Source organism: Hypanus sabinus, chromosome 6 (genome assembly GCF_030144855.1).
Source record: "Hypanus sabinus isolate sHypSab1 chromosome 6, sHypSab1.hap1, whole genome shotgun sequence".
In the NCBI taxonomy this organism is placed as follows: Eukaryota; Metazoa; Chordata; class Chondrichthyes; order Myliobatiformes; family Dasyatidae; genus Hypanus; species Hypanus sabinus.
The window spans coordinates 27144279-27163983 of NC_082711.1; the positions used below are offsets into that span (position 1 = coordinate 27144279).

Genomic DNA, 19705 nt, shown 5'->3' on the forward strand with positions numbered 1-19705 from the left:
CTGCTCTGCCATTCCTTCCTAGCCGATTTATTATCCCTCTCAACCTATTCTCCTGCCTCTCCACGCATATTTGGATTCTGTATATGATCTTGGAGTCTCTTAAATGCCCCTATCCAACTGAGCAAGAGACTTCTAACACTATAAACCTCCACCTTAGCCCTAAATTAAAACAAACCAAATACCCACACAGAAACCAAGTCGTTTGAGTTACCAGAAGAATCCTGCGGGAGTTATCTAATAACGACATAATTGAATTTGGAATCAGAATTCAACGAGAAATAAATGCATATCATTTTAGAACCAAGAAGGTATTTAATTCATCAAAACCACGAAATTTAAACTACGCAGGCTCCGGTTAAACTGATAATAGCGGGTTTAGGATCGAGTATAAAAAATACTTTTCCCCCAAAATAAGAAACCAATTTAAAAAGTTTTCCCCCAAAATATACGGCATATTGTATTATTACTTTTAAAGAGCTCGAGTTTGTTTTCGGTGCCTGTTAGCCGCTGGACCGTTGCTAGGTAACAGCCACCGCCTGTACTCGGGCTTGCCTGCTTCCTCCTTCCGCCGGGGCCGATTTTACTTCTTAAATTAACGGGGTGTTGTTTGTTCGACGTTCCTTGTGTATGCGGTTTAGAAGGTGTGTGATCTAGAATCTGCTAAGTTTTATTTAATCTGGATAAATATGTTTAGACTCACTGCCGTTGAGCTTCGTGTGACGGCCACAATTACTGCAAATGCACGGGCTCAGGGAGTTTGGAGCAGTACTGTTTCCCAATGCCTAACCCCATATTTGTCAGCTGTGATCACCCTAGTTCATTATAATACTAACCGAACCTACAGCATTACTAGCCTAACCTTACCTTTGCTAGCCTAGTCCCCACTATGACCAGTCTATTTCATATTATTACCATCCTGGGACCCAATATTACTAGGTGATCTCGACCATTCTTAGAACATAGAACAACAGTCCACTATGTTAAGCCAACCTTTTAACCAACTCCACGATCAATCTAACTCTTTCATCCTACATAGCCCGCAGTCCTCCATTTTTCTTTCATCCATTTGCCTAGTTGAGTCTCTTAAGTGTCCCTAAAATATCACTATTACTGGAAGAACATTCCTGATACTTTCCACTCTCTGTGTAAAAACCTTATCTCTAACATCTCCCCTAAACTTTCCTTCTTTCACCTTAAAAGGATGCCACTTCCACTTTGAGAACAAGATGCTGGCAGTCCACTCCTGTACTTCTTGTCTTTGACAGTTTAGGTATTGGTCTTGGTTTATCATCGTCAAATGTACAAAGATACAGTGGAAAAACTTTTTGTGGTTCATTCATATATAATTACAAGTCATTCCATACATAATTTATTGTTGGTCAGTCCTTAAGTCAAGTCTGACTCTTCATGACCTCATGGACTCCTGCACACCAAGCCTTTTTGTTGGAAACTGTCTCTCTAAGATCTCCCAAGATCATACACGTTGAGTAATATTATCTATCCATCGTAGCTTCTGTCGTCCTCTCCTTCTTTTACCTTCTGTTTTACCGAACATGAGAGTATTCTCCAAGGAATCCTGTCTTCTCATGATGTGGCCAAAATATTTGAGCTTTTGCTGCATAATCATGCCTCCTAGTGAGCAGTCTGGCTGTATTTCTTCAAGTATTGACTTCTTGGATCTTCTTGCTGCCCAACAAACTCTTAGCAGTTTCCTCCAGCATCCAAGTTCAAAGACGTCTACTCTTTTGTATTCAGCCTTTCTAATAATCTAGCTCTCACAGCCATATATCACAACTGGAAATACCATAGACTTGACTATATCGATCTTTGTAGACAATGTTAGGTCTCTACTCTTTATCTAAATTTGCCGTTGCTACTCTCCCCAGAAGTAAGCACAGTTTAATATTGTGGCTGCATTTACCATCTATAGAAATCTTTGAACTGAGGGAGACATAATACATAATTACATCAAGGTAATAAAACAGAATGTAAAATATCGTTGTATTTACACAGGAAGTGCAGTGTAGGTAGACAAAGTGCTAGAGCCACAAAGACATTGATCTGGATATCAAGAGTTCATCTAATAGCATATGAGAGGTCTACTCATGAGTCTGATAACAGTGTCGGATGGTTCGTGCTCACAGGCATTTGAAGCTTCTTCCTGACAGGAATGTGGAGAAGAGGGAATCACCAGGGTGAGAAGTTTCCTTGATTATATCGGCTACTTTTAAGGCCTTAAAATATTGGAGTAGATTTAGGCCATTTGGCCCATTGAGTCTGCTCTGCCGTTTCATCATGGCTGATCCAGTTTTCCTCTTAGCCCCAGTCTCCTGCCTTCTCCCCGTTCCCCTTCATGCCCTGTGGGACAGCAGAGAGTATAGACAGAGTCAGTGGAGGGAGGTTGCTTTGCATGATGGACTGAACTGTACTCATACCTCTCTGTAAATTCTTGGACAGACCAGTTGCTGAATCAGTTTTTATGCATCTAGATGAGATCCTTTCTGTGGTGCATCTATAAAAATTGGTAAGAGTCATTGATAACAGCATTACCAGCCTAGCCCTCACCATTACTATGTAAACCCCAACAGTTGCCAGCTTAGCAGCCCCCCACCCCAAACCATAATAAGTTCATAAGACATAGAAGCAGAATTAGTCCATTCAGTCCATCAAGTTTTCTCTGCCATTCCATCATGGCTAATTAATTATCCCTCACAATCCCATTCTCCTGCCTTCTTCCTATAACATTTAATGGCCTGATTAATGAAGAAACTATCAACCTTCACCTTAAATATACCCATTGACTTGGCCTGCACAACCATCTGTGGCAATGAATTCCATAGATTCATCAACCTCTGGCTGAAGAAATGTTTTCATTGCCTCTTTTCTAAATTGATGCCCCTTGTATTCCAGGGGTTTCCAATCTGGTGTCCACAGACCACTCAGTTAATTGTAGGGGGTCCATGGCATTAAAAAAAGGTTAGGAGCCACTGCTCTGTTCTGAGGCTGTCCTCTGGTCCTACACTTCCCCTTTCTTGTAAACATCCTCTCCACATGCACTCTATCTAGTCCTTTCAAAATTCACTAGGTTTCAATGACATCCCTTTTCATTCTTCTAAACTCCAGTAAGTACAGTCCCAAAGCCATCACATGTTCACACTGACATTTCAGGAGTCATTATCATGAACCTCCCCTGGACCCTCTCCAATGCCAGCACAACTTTTCTTAGCTAAGGAGCCCAATGGCTTACAGTACTCCAATATCTTATAAAGTCTCAGGTTTACCCCCTTGCTTTTGTATTCTAGTCCTCTCAAAATAAATGCTAACATTGCATTTGCCTTTCTTACCACCAATTCAAGCTGCAAGTTAAACTTTAGGAATCCCTGCACAAGTCCCTTTGTACCTCTGATTATTGAATTTTCTCCCCATTTAGAAAATAGTCCACGCCTTTATTCCTTCTACCAGGATGCATGACCATGCACTTCCCTACACTATATTCCATCTGCCTCTTCTTTGCCCTTTCTCCCAATTTGCTTGGGTCCCTCTGAAGACACACCACTTCCTCAACACTACCTGCACAACTCCACCTATTTTCATATTGTCTGCAAATTTGACAAAAAAGTCATCAATTCCTTAATCCAAATCATTGACATCTAATGTGAAAAGAAGTTGTCACAACACCGGCCCCTACGGCATACCACTAGCCACTGGCAGCCAGCTGAAAAAGGCCCCCTTTATTCCAACTCTTTGCCTCCTGCCAATCTTCTATCCATTACTAGTATCTTTGTTGTAATACCACAGGCTCTTGTTAAGCAACTTCATGTGTGGAAACCTGCCAAAGGCCTTCTGAAGATCCAAGTAAACAACATCCACTGATTCTCCTTTGTCTATCCTGCCTGTTATTTCCTCAAAGAATTCTAACAGATTTGTTAGACAAAATTTCCCCTTAAGTCAGCATTTCCATGCTGACTTTGGCCATTTTTATCATGTGCCTCCAAGTACCCCGAAACCTCATCCTTAATAATAGACTCCAACAACTTTCCAACCACTAAAGTCAGGCTAACTGGTCCATCATTTCCTTTCTTCTGCCTCTCTCCCTTCCTAAAGACTGGAATGCCATTTGCAATGTTCCACTCCTACAGAACTTAAGGACTACATAAAAGCCAAGAAAGGTCATCGAAGGTAGCAAAAGTGAGTGGGAAGTTGGATGATTGGGAAGCTTTTAAAGTCTAACAAAAGGCAACAAAAAAACCTTTAAGAAGGGAAAAGATGAAATACGAGGTCAGACTAGCCAATAATATAAAGCAGGATACCAAAAGTTTTTTCGGTTATATAAAGAATAAAAGCGAAGTGAGAGTTGATATTGGGCCACTGGAAAATGATGCTGGCGAGATAGTAATGGGGGACAAAGAAATGGCAGATGAACTTAATCGGTACTTTGCATCTGTCTTCATTGTGGAAAATACTAGCAGTATGCCAGTGGTTCATGAGTGTCAGAGAGCAGGAGTGAGTGCTATTGCTATTACAAAGGAAAAAGTGCAAAGCAGACTCAAAGGTCTTAAGTTGGATAAGTCACCTGGGTCAGATGGACTACATCCCAGAGTCCTGAGAAGGATTGCTCAAGAGATAATGGATGCATAGATTAGGGTCTTTCAAGAATCACTTGATTCTAGCATGGTTCCAGATGACTGGAAGATTGCAAATGTCACTCCACTCTTTAAGAAGGGAGGAAGGCAAAAGAAAGGAAATTATAGGCCAGTTAGCTTAACCTCAGTGGTTGGGGAAGTGTTGGAGTCTATTATTTAGGATGAGGTTTTGAGGTACTGGGAAACTAATAATAAAATAAGTTAAAGTCAGCATGGTTTCTGTAAAGAGAAGTCTTGCCCAACAAATCTGTTAGACTTCTTCAAGGAAGTAACAAGCAAGGTGGACAAAGGAGAGACGGGATGTCATTTACTTGGATTTTCAGGTGTTTGATAAGCTGCCACACATGAGACTACTTAACAAGATAAAATCCTTTGGCATTTCAGGAAAGATGCTGGCATGGATAGTGGAATAGCTGACAGGAGGCAGCGAGTGGGAATAAAAGGGGTCTTTTCTGGTTGGCTGCCAGTGACCAGTGGTATTCCTCAGGGGTCAGTATTGGGACTGCTGCTTTTCACATTGTTAGTCAGCGATTTAGATAATGGAATTGATGGCGCTGTGGCAAAGTTTGCTGATGATACAAAGATAAGTGGAGGGGTAGATAGTGCTGAGGAAGCAATGTGATTGCAGCAGGACTTAAACAAATTGGAAGAATGCGCAAAAAAGTATGGAATACAGTGTTGGGAAATGTACGATTATGCATTTTGGTAAAAAAATACAATACTGCGGACTATTATCTAAATGGGGAGAATGTTCAAACATCAGAGGTGCAGAAGAACTTGGGAGTCCTCGTGCAAGTCCCGCAGAAGGTTAATTTATAGATTGAGTCTATGGTAAAGAAGGCAAATACAATGTTGGCGTTTATTTCAAGGGGAATAGAATATAAAAGCAAGAAGATAATGCTGAGCTTTTTGACATGAGTCAGGCTGCACTTAAGAGTATTGTCAACTGTTTTGGGCCCCATTTCTCAGAAAAGATGTTTTGTCATTGGAGAGAATCCAGAGGAGGTTTACAAGGATAATTCCATGAATTAAGGGGTTAACATATGAGGAGCTTTTGGCAGCTTTGGGCCTGTACTCACTGAATTTAAAAGAATGCAAGGCGATCTCATTGAAACCTACCAAATGTTGAAAGGACTAGATAGGGTGGATGTGGGGAGGATGTTTCCTATCACGGCGGTATCTGGAACTAGAGGGCACAGTCTCAAAATTGAGGGGCGACCCTTTAGAACAGAGGTAAAGAGAAATTTTTTTAGCCAGAGAGTTGTAAATGTATGGAATGCTCTACCACGGACTGCAGTGGAGGCCAAGTCCATGTGTATATTTGAGGCGGAAATTGATCATTTCCTGATGGGTCATGGCATCAAAGAATATAACTAGAAGGCAAGTGTATGGGGTTGAGTGGGATCCGGCGTCAGCCATGATGGAATGGCGGAGCAGACTCAATGGGCTGAATGGCCTAATTCTGCTTCTAGGTCTTATGGTCTTAATTATACTAAAATTTAGTGATTCTTGAAAGATCATTACTAATGACTCCACAATCTTTTCAGCTACCTCTTTCAGAACCCTCAGGTATAGTCCAGGTAATGTATCCACCTTCAGACAGTCTATTCTATCGTTATCAGCCTCATCTCCACTTTTACTAGCTTAACCCATGTCAGTACCACTCTTAACTCCAATCCTTGGCATTTGAAATTTTATGCTCAGTTTTGGTCACTCAGCTGCAAGAAAGCCGCCATTATTGAGCAGAGGAGATTTACAAGGATGTTGCCTGGTTTGAGAGACTGAGTTATGTAGAGAGGTTGAGCAGACTGTGGTTATGTTGATTGAACTGTGGGAGAATAGGGGTGATCATATAGAGATGTATGAAGCCATGAAGGGATTAAATGCACTCAGTGTTTTTCCAAGGGTTGTGGAATCAAGATCCAGAGAACATAAGTTTCAAGTGAAAGGAGAGAAATTTAATGTCTGAATGGGAGTTTATCACCCAGAAGGTGGTATGTATATCAAATGCACTGTCAGAAAAGGTTGTCGAGATAGGTACATTAACAACGTTTAAATGACCCTTGGACAGCTAATTGGATAGGAGAGGTTTAGAAGGATATGGGTCACATGTGGGAAAATAAGAGTAGCTTAGATGTTTGTCTTGCTTGGCACAGACTTGTTGGCCAAATGACCTATTTTCATGTTGTGTGACTCTACATCTCATGACCATGCTTCCTCAAAAATAACATCCTAATCCCCAACTTTCAGCACAGGTTTCCCTCCCTCTTCCCAACAGTAATACCCTGATGCCCAATTATCATCATAAATTCTTTCCACTCCTGACCACCTTCCGAAACTACTCAAATCTCAGCACTAACCACCAGCAGTAATGACATATGGAATAAAAGCAGGAATAGGTCATTCAGCCATCAGACCAGACAATAACAAGATGTTTACTTCCACATCGCTTTCCTACAATTGTTTATCCTTACTATCTAAATATCAGTCTTCCTTGAATATACTCAGTGACTGAATCTCCACATCACCCTTGCATAGAGAATTCCAAAGATTAACTACCCAATGAATGAACAAAATTATTGTCATTTCTCCTCAATTGTTATGCCTTTAAAGTGGGATTAGTGAATCCTAGTTTCCTAGTTACACAGAATATTGAACATAGGAACAGGCTCTTCACTCAATATTGTCAGAGCTGAACACGATGCCAAATTAAATTAAATCACTTCTATCTGAACACTCTGCCTGAACATAATCCTTATCCCTCTCTATTCCCTTCAAATCCATGTGCCTTTCTAAAAGCCTCTTGAATTCCACTATTGTATGTTTGCATCACTACCCTCATCCAAGCACATACCACTCTTTGTGTTAAAAAAGACTTGCTCACTCATCTTCCTTGAGCTTTCCTCATCTCAGCTTAGTGAATGTTCCTAATGAAAGGTCTTGGCCTGAAATGTCAACTCCGTAGATGCTGCCTGACTTGCTGAGTTCCTGCAGCATTGTGTGTGTTGCTCTAGATTTCTCTTAAATGAACATCTTCTGGTATTTGACATTTTTATCAGGGGAGAGGGTTCTGACTGGTTACTCTGTGCTCCTCATTATTTTAAAAACATCTGTCAGATCTCCTCTCATCTTCCGATGCTCCAGATGCTTTAATTTGTCTGACCTCCACTTATAGCTCATATTCTCTAATACAAGTAGTATCTTTGTAAATCTCCTCCGTTTCCTTTCTACATCCTTCGGGTAGTGGGACAACCGGAATTGCCCACAATACTCCAGCTGTGGCTTAACTGAAGTTCGTTATAAATGCAGTATGACTTCCTTACTTTTATATTGAATCCCCCAACCAAAGGAGGCAAACATACCATATGCCTTCTTTACCACCATATCTACTTATACGGCCACTTTCAGAAAGCTATGGACTTATCCCTCTACAAAAAACAATGTTAATAGTCCTGCCATTAACAGTATACTTTTCATTTTGTATTTGACCTCAAAAAGTGCAGTACCTACATGCCCAGAATAAATATCAGCATAGGCAATATCATTATACTTAATCTGACAAGCCATTTAGAAATTTCAATAAGATAAAGTCTCATTTTTCCAAAGTTGGAAGTACAGCCTCAGTCTTCTTAAACGCTCCTTGGAGCATAAGCCTGCCAATCAAGGAGTCAATCTAGTGAATCTTACTGCACTTCCTCTTTTGTAATACTGTATATCTTTTCTTGGGTACATATTGTTCCTGAGTTGTTCCCACCAGGGCTGTAAATAACTGGAGGAAGAAGTCTCTACTTCTGTACTCAAATCCTCTTGCAGTAAAGGCCAGTGTACAATTTACCTTTCTAATTGCTTGTTATAACGTCATATTAAATATCAATCATTCATGTACAAGGACATCTACATAAATCACTGAAATTTAATATGAAGGTAGAGCAAGCAATTAGATCCCTCTGAGGGCCAACACTCTTCAATATCTCACCACCAGTCACAGCCTACTTATCAGAAAAAGACTTGTTTTTCCTACATGCTATTTTCAGTTAAACATTTCACAGCCCATGCCAGTGTACCAACCTGACACTATTTTCAGATTTTGTATAATAATTTTTTGCATAAAATTTTATGGAATATCGTCTCAAAATTCAAATATACGATTTCCTATTATCTAAACTGATAGTTACAAATTTAGAAAACTATCAAATTTATCAAACCCTAACTTCCTTTCATAAATGTGGTTTTTTGCTAAACCACATTTATTATTATTTTCCTGGTGCTTTGTTAACATTTCCTCAACAACATTGCCCCGCATTTTCTCTACTATGAATACCAGTGCAATGTGTCTCAAGTTCCAATTTTTTTCTCTCCCTCACTTTTGTGGTAAGATTACATTTGCCTTCTTCTAATCTGTAGAATCTGTAGTATTTTTTTAATTTCAATAATTGGGAAGCCCGGTAGAATAGTGCATAAAATTTTATGGCACCAGCAATCTGGGTTAAATTTCCTCCACCGTCTGTAAGGAGTTGGTATGTTCTTCCACGGGTTTTCTCTGGGTGCTTCAGTTTCCTCCCACATTCCAAAGACATGCCGATTAGCATTAGAACATTGTGGGCATGCTATTTTGGCACCACAATGGTGACACTTGTGGGCTAACCCAACACATACTCATACTGTGTAGGTCATTGATGCAAGTGATGCCTTTCACTGTATGTTTCAATGTACATGTGACAAGCAAAGCAAATATTTTTTTCTTAAAACTACTACAGTATTTCCAAGGCCATAGAATGTAGATCATTAGATCCAGGGGATTCATAACATTTTCTTCCCATTAATTTCTCCAGTCCTAATATAAATATCTTTCAGGGCTTCCTTCCTTGTTGTTCAGTATTTCAAGGAAGTGTTTTGTGTTTTCCTCCATGAAGATAATACACATACATACTCATTTTAATTTCTCTGGAATTCCCAAAAATGATTTCTCTTGATTCTGAATGTAAGGGACATACAATAGTTATTTTTTTCCTGTTTATATAGCTGTAGAAGTATTTATGTTTCTTTCAGACCATTTTTGTATACTCCTTTTTTCTTCACCACTAACTTGGTCCTCTTTTGCTGAATTCTGAAACTTCCCCAAACTTTACCCAACCTGTATTTTTCAGGAGAATTATAAATCTTTTTCTTTGACACTTTAACTTCATAATATTCAAAGCTGATCATCTATTCCTATTTGTTGTAAAGAAATATGTATTTATGATCTATGTATTCTTAACTATTCCACATTTACCTGTTACCCTTTTAATTTCCAACACCAACAACCCCCCCCCCCCCCGTACCAACTCCTCTGGTAATTAAATCCCAAAATATGATCTTCAATACCAACACTTATTGAATTGAATTGACTTTATTTCTTACATCCTTCATGTACGAGGAGTAAAACTCTTTAAATTATGTCTTTATCTAAATGTGCAATCTTAGTAATTTATAATAAATAGAACAGTCAATGTAACAAAGAAATAAACTCAGTGTGAGCAAATCAGTGTGAGCTAATCAGTCTGATGGCCACGGTGGAAGAAGCTTTCCTGGAGCTTGTTGGTCCTGGCTTTTATGCTGGTACCGTTTCCTGGATGGTAGCAGCTGGAACAGTTTATGGTTGAGGTGATTCAGATCACTAATAATCCTTTGGGCCATTTTTTCATACCTGTCTTGTAAATGTCCCAAATCATGAGAAGTTGACAACTATGGATGCGCTGGGCTGTCCGCACCACTCTCTGCAGAATCCTGTGATTAAGGGAGGTACAGTCCCTATACCAGACAGTGATGCAGCCAGTCGGGATGCTCTCAATTGTGCCCCTGTAGAAAGTTCTTAGGACTTGGGGGCCCGTACCAAACTTCCTCAACTGTCTGAGGTAAAAGAGGTGCTTTTTCACCTAAGAGCTAGTGTGTACAGACCACATGAGGTCCTCGATGATGTGGATGCCAAGAAACTTAAAGCTGTTCACGCTCTCAATCCCAGAAAGTGAGGGGGTCCTGTGTAGTGATTTCAGGGAGTTAGGTGCAAGGCTGAAGGGCAGGACCTCCAGGGTAACAATCTCAGGATTGCTACCTGTGCCACGTGCGAGTGAGGCAAGGAACAGAAGGAATATACAGATTAATACATGGCTGAGAGGATGGTGCAGGAGGGAGGGCTTCAGGTTTTTAAATAATTGGGCTTTGTTCCAGGGAAGGTGGGATCTGTTCCGACGGGACGGTCTACACCTGAACTGGAGCGGTACTAACGTTCTTGCAGGAAAGTTTGCTAGTGCTTCTCGGGGGGGTTTAAACTAAATTTGCAGGAGGCAGGGATCCAGAATTCGAGAGAGGTTAGCGAGATGAAGAATAAAGGACAGGTGGGGACTACACGGTTCCGGAATATTAAGTGTGTAGTAGAGAAAGGTGAGGCTGAACAAGTGATAAGGAGGACACATGTACAGAGGGATGGTCTGACGGAACATGGAGTTAAATGTGCAGAAAGAATAAATAAATTTAGGAAGGACAACAAAATTCAAGGGGCGTATAGCCCGATGGGAGTTCAGGGAGCAGGGTTAAGCACAATAGGCAGTGATTTAAACAGAGAGAGGAGAAATGGGCTAAAAATTCTATATCTGAATGCACGAAGTGTCAGAAATAAGGCGGATGAGCTTGAAGCTCAGGTGCAAATGGGTAACTATGATGTTGTTGGGATAAAGGAGACATGGCTGCAGGGAGATCAGACCTGGGAAATTAACGTACAAGGGTATACGTGCTATCGTAGGGACAGAAATGTGGGCAGAGGGGGTGGTGTGGCCCTGTTGGTGAGGAATGAGATTCAGTCCTTTGCAAGGGGGGACATAGGATCAGGAGAAGTAGAGTCTGTGTGGATAGAACTGAGGAACAGGAAGGGCAAAAGGACCCTAATGGGTGTTGTCTACAGGCCACCAAACAATAGCATGGATATTGAGTGCAACTTGACTAGGGAGTTAATATTGGCATGTGGCAAAGGAAATGTTGCATTAGCTATGGGGGATTTCAACTGGGAGAATCAGGTTGGTGCTGGACCCCAGAATAGGGAGTTTGTAGAGTGCCTACGGGATGCATTCTTGGAACAGCTTGTATGAGAGCCAACCAGGGACAAGGCTATTCTGGATTTAGTGTTGTGTAATGAACAGGATTTGATAAGCGATCTTGAAGTAAAGGAGCCATTAGGAGGTAGTGACCATAATATGATAAGACTTTATCTGCAATTTGAGAAGGATAAGGGCAGATCAGAGGTGTCAGTGTTGCAGTTGAACAAAGGAGACTATGGAGCCATGAGGGAGGAGCTGGCCAAAGTTAACTGGATGGATATCCTAGCAGAAAAGACAGTGGAACAGCAATGGCAGGTATTCTTGGTAATAATGCACAAGGTGAAAAGTCAGTTCATCCGCCTGAGAAGGAAGGATTCAAAGGGGGGAAAGGGGCCACGGTGGTTGACAAAGGAAATCAGAGATTGCATAGCATTTAAAAAAAAAAGGAAGTATGACAGAGCTAAGGTGAGTGGGATGACAGATGATTGGGAAATTTTTAAGGAACAACAAAACTTAACTAAAAAGGCAATACGGGGAGAAAAAATGAGGTACGAACGCAAGCTAGCCAGGAATATAAAGGAGGTTAGCAAAAGCTTTTTTAGGTATGTGAAGAGAACGAAGATAGTTAAGAACAATGTTGGGCCCTTGAAGAATGAATTGGGTGAAATTGTTATGGGAAACAGAGAAATGGCAAAAGAATTTAATAAGTACTTTAGATCTATCTTCACTAGGGAAGACACAAGCAATCTCCCAGATGTATGTTTGGGCCAAGGACATAGGGTAACAGAGGAAATGAAACAGATTGACATTAGGAAGGAAATGGTGATGAGTAGACTGATGGGACTGAAGGCTAACAAATCCCCAGGTCCAGATGGTCTACATCCTAGGGTACTAAAGGAGGTGGCTCTGGAAATTGCGGATGCATTGGTAATCATTTTCCAATGTTCCTTAGATTCAGGATCAGTTCCTGAAGATTGGAGAATGGCTAATGTTATCCCACTTTTTAAGAAAGGAGCGAGGGAGAAAATAGAGAACTATCGTCCTGTCAGCCTAACATCAGTAGTGGGGAAGATGCTAGAGTCCATTATTAAAGATGAAATAGCGGCATATCTAGATAGCAGTGATAGGGTTGGGCCGAGCCAGCCTGGATTTACCAAGGGCAAATCATGCTTGACTAATCTATTGGAGTTTTTTGAGGATGTAACCAGGAAGTTAGACAAGGGAGATCCAGTGGATGTAGTGTACCTCGATTTTCAGAAGGCATTTGATAAGGTCCCACATAGGAGATTGGTGGGTAAAATCAGAGCTCATGGCATTGGGGGGAAGATATTGACATGGATAGAAAACTGGTTGGCAGATAGAAAGCAAAGGGTAACAGTGAATGGGTGTTTCTTGGAATGGCAGGTGGTGACTAGAGGGGTGCCACAGTGCTCAGTATTGGGACCACAGCTGTTTACGATTTACATCAATGATTTAGATGAAGGCATTGAGAATAATATCAGCAAGTTTGCTGATGATACTAAGCTGGGTGGCAGTGTGACATGTGATGAGGATGTTAGGAGAATTCAGGGTGACTTGGATAGGCTGAGTGAGTGGGCAGATACTTGGCAGATGACGTTTAATGTGAATAAGTGTGAGGTTATCCACTTTGGGAGTAAGAACAGGAAGGCAGATTATTATCTGAATGGTGTAGAGTTAAGTAAGGGAGAAATACAAAGAGAGTCCTTGTTCATCAGTCACTGAAGGTGAATGAGCAAGTACAGCAGGCAGTGAAGAAGGCTAATGGAATGTTGGCCTTTATTACAAAGGGAATTGAGTACAAAGCAAGGAAATCCTTTTGCATTTGTACAGGGCCCTGGTGAGACCACACCTGGAGTATTGTGTACAGTTTTGTTCTCCAGGGTTAAGGAAGGACATCCTGGCTGTAGAGGAAGTGCAGCGTAGATTCACAAGGTTAATTCCTGGGATGTCCGAACTATCTTACGCAGAGAGGTTAGAGAGACTGGGCTTGTACACGCTGGAATTAAGGAGATTGAGAGGGGATCTGATTGCATGATATAAGATTATTAAGGGATTGGACAAGATAGAGGCAGGAAATATGTTCCAGATGCTGGGAGAGTCCAGTACCAGAGGGCATGGTTTGAGAATAAGGGGTAGGTCATTTAGGACAGAGTTAAGGAAAACTTCTTCTGCCAGAGAGTTTTGGAGGTCTGGAATGCACTGCCTCGGAAGGCAGTGGAGGCCAATTCTCTGCATGCTTTCAAGAAGGAGCTAGATAGGTATCTTATGGATAGGGGAATCAAGGGATATGGGGACAAGACAGGAACCGGGTGTTGATAGTAGATGATCAGCCGTAATCTCAGAATGGCGGTGCAGGCTCGAAGGGCCAAATGGTCTACTTCTGCACCTATTGTCTACTGTCTATCTATTGATGTCAATAGGGGTTAGCCGATCTCCATTCCTCCTGTAATCCACAACCAGGTCCTTTGTTTTTGCAACATTGAAAGGGAGGTTGTTTTCTTTACACCGCTGTGTCAGACAGATGACTTCTTCCTTGTAGGCCGTCTCGTTATTGTTTGAGATTTGGCCAATCAAGGTAGTGTCCTCTGCAAATTTAATTAGCAGATTAGAGCTGTGGGTGGCAACACAGTCATGAGTATACAGAGAGTAAAGAAGGGGACTTAGTACACAGCCCTGAGGGGCTCCTGTGTGGAGAGTCAGAGGACTGGAGGTGAAGGAGCCCACTGTTAGCACTTGCTGTCGATTTGACAGGAAGTCTAGGATCCAGCTGTACAAGGCAGGGTCAAGGCTGAGGTCTCTGAGCTTCCTGCTGAGCCTATATCAAATGATGGTGTTGAATGCTGAACTGTAATCCACGATCAGCTTTCTCGCATAAGCATTCTTCTTCTCCAGATGTATAAGGACAGTATGTAGAGCAGTGGCTATTGCATCATCTGTTGATCAGTTGTGTCAGTAGGCAAATTGTAGGGGGTCCTGTATGGGTGGTAGCATTCCCATACTCTACATTAAATTTCTGATTATCAACACCCTAACTTCATCAATTCAGCATTTGTAAAAATTGGCATCAATACCCTAATGCTAGCACTTCTATTTCATGTTTCCTTACAACATAGAAGCAAACCATCGTACCATAGATGGTCTCATACCATTCTGGTTTCTCCTATTTCCCCACTTACTTCCCTAAAACCTATTCTATCTCCATCAATACCACAAATTTCCCAGCAGACATCTACACAGGAGCCATTTAACATATTAACCAGCAAACTTTAGGGACAGAGTAATAGTGGGTGATGGGGATGTTACAATGTACACTACTGGACCATCTCCATCAGTCCTCTGTATTTATGCCAACCATAATGCCTATCTCTGCTAATCTCGCTTTCCTATATTTATATTCTCTGTGCCCTGCTCTTTCAAGTACTTATTGAGAGGTCACTTAAATGTTGTCACTGTTCCTGACTCCACCACCTTATTTGCTGCTTCCCATGGGAAACATACAGTGGCTATATATCCAATCTAAAGTTCTTATAACTTTATACAGCTCTTATCATGCAACATTTCACCCTGTTTCATTCTATTGAAAAAAGATCAAGCCTATCCAGTATCTGACAGCTCAAGTCCTCCAATCCCAGTAACAACATTATGATTTTTCTCTGCACCCACTTTAACTTAATCATGTCCTTCCTACAGTGTGGCAACTTGAACTGTATCCAATACTCAAGAGCAGCCAAACTGTACCAAATCATAAACATGAGAAAGTGTGCAGAGACGGGAAGTTCAAAGCAAGATACACAAAAATGCTGGAGGAACTCAGCAGGTCAGGTAGCATCTATGGACAAGAATAGAGAGTCGACATTTTGAGCCAAAACCCTTCTTCGGGACTAAGAAGAAAGGGGACAGATGACCGAATTATAAAGTGGTGGTGGTGGGGGAAGAGACTAGCTGGAAGATTATAGAGGAAGCCAGGTGGATGCAAAAGGTCAAGGGCTGGAGAAGAAGGAATCTGAAAGGAGAGGAGAGTGGACTATAGGAGAAAGGGAAGGAGGAGGGGACCCAGGGAGAAGTCATATGCAGGTGAGAAGAGTTTAGAAGTCAGAATGGGGATAGAGGAGGGGGTGGATTTGTTTACCAGAAGGAGAAATTGATATGCCATCAGGTTGGAGGATACCCAGGTGGAATACAACATGTTGCTCATCTACCCTGAAGGTGGCCTCATCTTGGCACAAGAGAAGGCTATTGACTGATGCATCAGATGGGAATGGGAATTAAGATGTTTGGCCACTGGGAAGTGCTGCCTGTGGTGGAGGTGCTCAATGAAGGAGTCTCCCAATTTACAATGAGTATCACTGCTGTAGAAGAAGCCACATCGAAATCAGTGGGCAACCCCAGCAGGTTCACAGGTGAAGTCTTGCCTCACCTGGAAGGACTGTTTGGGGTCTTGAATGGAGGTGAGGGAGGAGATGTATGGGCAGATATAGCACTTGGGTGCTTGCAGGGATAGGTGCCAGCAGAGAAATTAGTGAGGAGGGATGAATGGACTAGGGAGTGATCCCTGCAGAAAATGGAGGGGGAGTGGTGGTAAAGGTACATTTAGTGGTAGGATTCCTTTGCAGATGGCAGAAGTTGTGGAGGATAATGTTTGGATGCAAAGGCTAATGGCGTAGTAGGTAAGAACAGGAGGAACTCTATCACTATTGAGCTGGTGGGAAGATGGGGTGAGTGCATGTATGGGAAATAGAGGAGATGCAAGTGAAGGCAGCATCAATAATGGAGGGAGGGAAACTGTGTTCTTTAAAGAAGGAGGACATCTCTCATGTTCTGGAACGGAAAGCCTCAACTGGGGAACAGATGCGGCAGAGGTGAAGAAACTGAGAAAAAGAAATAACTTTTTTACAGGAGACAGGGTGGCAAGAGGTACAGTCAAGATAACCATGGGAACCAGTAGCTTTATAAAATAGGCTGGTTGACAGTTTATCTCCAGTGATGGAGACAGAGAGATCATGAAAGGGAAGGGAGGTCTCAGCAATGGGCCAAGTGAATTTAAGGGCTGGGTGGAAGTTAAGAGGCAAAGTTAATAAAATTGATGAGCTCACTACAGGTGCATGAAGCAGCATCAGTGTAGTGTAGGAAAAGGTGGGGAGTATAACCAGCGTAGGCTTTCAACATGTTTTGCACAGGTTTAAGTCTTATACTCAGTACCATAGCCACGAAGACATGAAAGTTGTACATCTTCCATGACAATCCTACATCAACCATGTGTACCATTCCTTTCATTCTCCATCATACTACCAATTTTAGGGTCATCTGCAAGCCATTTCATTAGGTCACCTTCATTTTCATTCATTAATATACTGTATATGACAAGCATCAGAAGGACCCAACACTGAAACCAGAGCACAGAGGAAAAGCTTACACATTCACATTAAATTACTTAGTTCTTCGCACCAATAATTAATATTGTTACCCTAATGCTTGTACTCTATTCTACAGTGTTACCATCATAACACTGGCATTCTAATCTACATGATCCTCTTTCCATTCCTAATACCCTAATTTCGATCAACATAACATGTACTCCTAACCATATAACCATATAACAATCACAGCACGGAAACAGGCCATCTTGGCCCTCCTAGTCCGAGCCGAACTCTTAATCTCACCTAGTCCCACCTACCTGCACTCAGCCCATAATCCTCCACTCCTTTCCTGTCCATATACCTATCCAATTTTACCTTAAATGACACAACTGAACTGGCCTCTACTACTTCTACAGGAAGCTCATTCCACACAGCTATCACTCTCTGAGTAAAGAAACACCCCCTCGTGTTTCCCTTAAACTTCTGCCCCCTAACTCTCAAATCATGTCCTCTCGTTTGAATCTCCCCTACTCTCAATGGAAACAGCCTATTCACGTCAACTCTATCTATCCCTCTCAAAATTTTAAATACCTCGATCAAATCCCCCCTCAACCTTCTATGCTCCAATGAATAGAGACCTAACTTGTTCAACCTCTCTCTGTAACTTAAGTGCTGAAACCCAGGTAACATCCTAGTAAATCATCTCTGCACTCTCTCTAATTTATTGATATCTTTCCTATAATTCGGTGACTAGAACTGTACACATTATTCCAAATTTGGCCTTACCACTGCCTTGTACAATTTTAACATTACATCCCAACTTCTGTACTTAATGCTCTGATTTATAAAGGCCAGCGTTCCAAAAGCCTTCTTCACCACCCTACCTACATGAGACTCCACCTTCAGGGAACTATGCACTGTTATTCCTAGATCTCTCTGTTCCACTGCATTCCTCAATGCCCTACCATTTACCCTGTATGTTCTATTTGGATTATTCCTGCCAAAATGTAGAACCTCACACTTCTCAGCATTAAACTCCATCTGCCAACTTTCAGCCCATTCTTCTAACCGGCATAAATCTCCCTGCAAGCTTTGAAAACCCACCTCATTATCCACAACACCTCCTACCTTAGTATCATCGGCATACTTACTATTCCAATTTACCACCCCATCATCCAGATCATTTATGCATATTACAAACAACATTGGGCCCAAAACAGATTCCTGAGGCACCCCGCTAGTCACTGGCCTCCATCCTGATAAACAATTATCCACCACTACTCTCTGGCATCTCCCATCTAGCCATTGTTGAATCCATTTTACTACTCCAGCATTAATACCTAACGACTGAACCTTCTTACTAACCTTCCATGTGGAACTTTGTCAAAGGCCTTGCTGAAGTCCATATAGACTACATCCACTGCCTTACCCTCGTCAACATTCCTCGTAACTTCTTCAAAAAATTCAGTAAGGTTTGTCAAACATGACCTTCCACGCACAAATCCATGCTGGCTACTCCTAATCAGATCCTGCCTATCCAGATAATTATAAATACTATCTCTAAGAATACTTTCCATTAATTTACCCACCACTGATGTCAAACTGACAGGTCTATAATTGCTAGGCTTACTTCTAGAACCCTTTTTAAACAATGGAACCACATGAGCAATACGCCAATCCTCCGGCACAATCCCCGTTTCTAATGACATCTGAAAGATCTCTGTCAGAGCTCCTGCTATCTCTACACAAACTTCCCTCAAGGTCCTGGGGAATATCCTGTCAGGATCCGGAGATTTATCCACTTTTAAATTTCTTAAAAGCGCCAGTACTTCCACCTCTTTAATTGTCATAGGTTCCATAACTTCCTTACTTGTTTCCCACACCTTACACAATTTAATATCCTTCTCCTTAGTGAATACCAAAGAGAAGAAATCATTCAAAATCTCTGCCATCTCCCTCGGCTCCACAGATAGCTGACCACCCTGATTCTCTAAGGGACCAATTTTATCCCTCACTATCCTCTTGCTTTTAATATAACTGTAGAAACCTTTTGGATTTACTTATTTGCCAAACCAACTTCGTATCTTCTTTTAGCTTTTCTAATCTCTTTCTTAAGATTCCTTTTACATTCTTTATACTCCTCAAGCAATTCCTTTACTCCATGCTGCCTATATCTATTGTAGACATCCCTCTTTTTCCGAACCAAGTTTCTAATATCCCTTGAAAACCATGGTGCTTTCAAACCTTTAACCTTTCCTTTCAACCTAACAGGAACATAAAGATTCTGTACCCTCATAATTTCACCCTTAAATGACCTCCATTTCTCTATTACATCCTTCCCATAAAACAACTTGACCCAATCCACTCTCTCTCTAAATCCCTTCGGATCTCCTCAAAGTTAGACTTTCTCCAATCAAAAATCTCAACTCTAGGTCCAGTCCTGTCCTTCTCCATAATTATATTGAAGCTAATGCTATTTTGATCACTGGACCTGAAGTGCTCCCCAACACATACATCTGTCAGCTGACCTATCGCATTCCCTAACAGGAGATCCAACACTGCCCCATCTCTAGTCAGTACTTCTATGTATTGTTGCAAAAAACTATCCTGCACA

The 19705-nt window shown here is 41.5% G+C and overlaps 1 protein-coding gene across 5 annotated transcripts in view; it reads left to right on the plus strand.

The window, feature by feature from the left end:
• The first annotated feature begins 518 nt into the window (after window positions 1-518).
• Window positions 519-19705, plus strand: part of rnf32 (ring finger protein 32) — a 77690-nt gene continuing 58503 nt past the window's right edge. Inside the window, exon 1 of one of the 5 annotated variants that reach the window (XM_059971868.1) lies at window positions 519-641. Coding sequence is in view for 1 of the 5 variants with exons in the window: in XM_059971869.1 (XP_059827852.1) it covers window positions 628-641 (14 nt within the window). In the remaining 4 variants the exon portion in view is untranslated. The remainder of the gene's footprint in view (window positions 642-19705) is intronic. The other 4 variants (XM_059971864.1, XM_059971866.1, XM_059971869.1 and 1 more) reach the window with 4 other exon arrangements.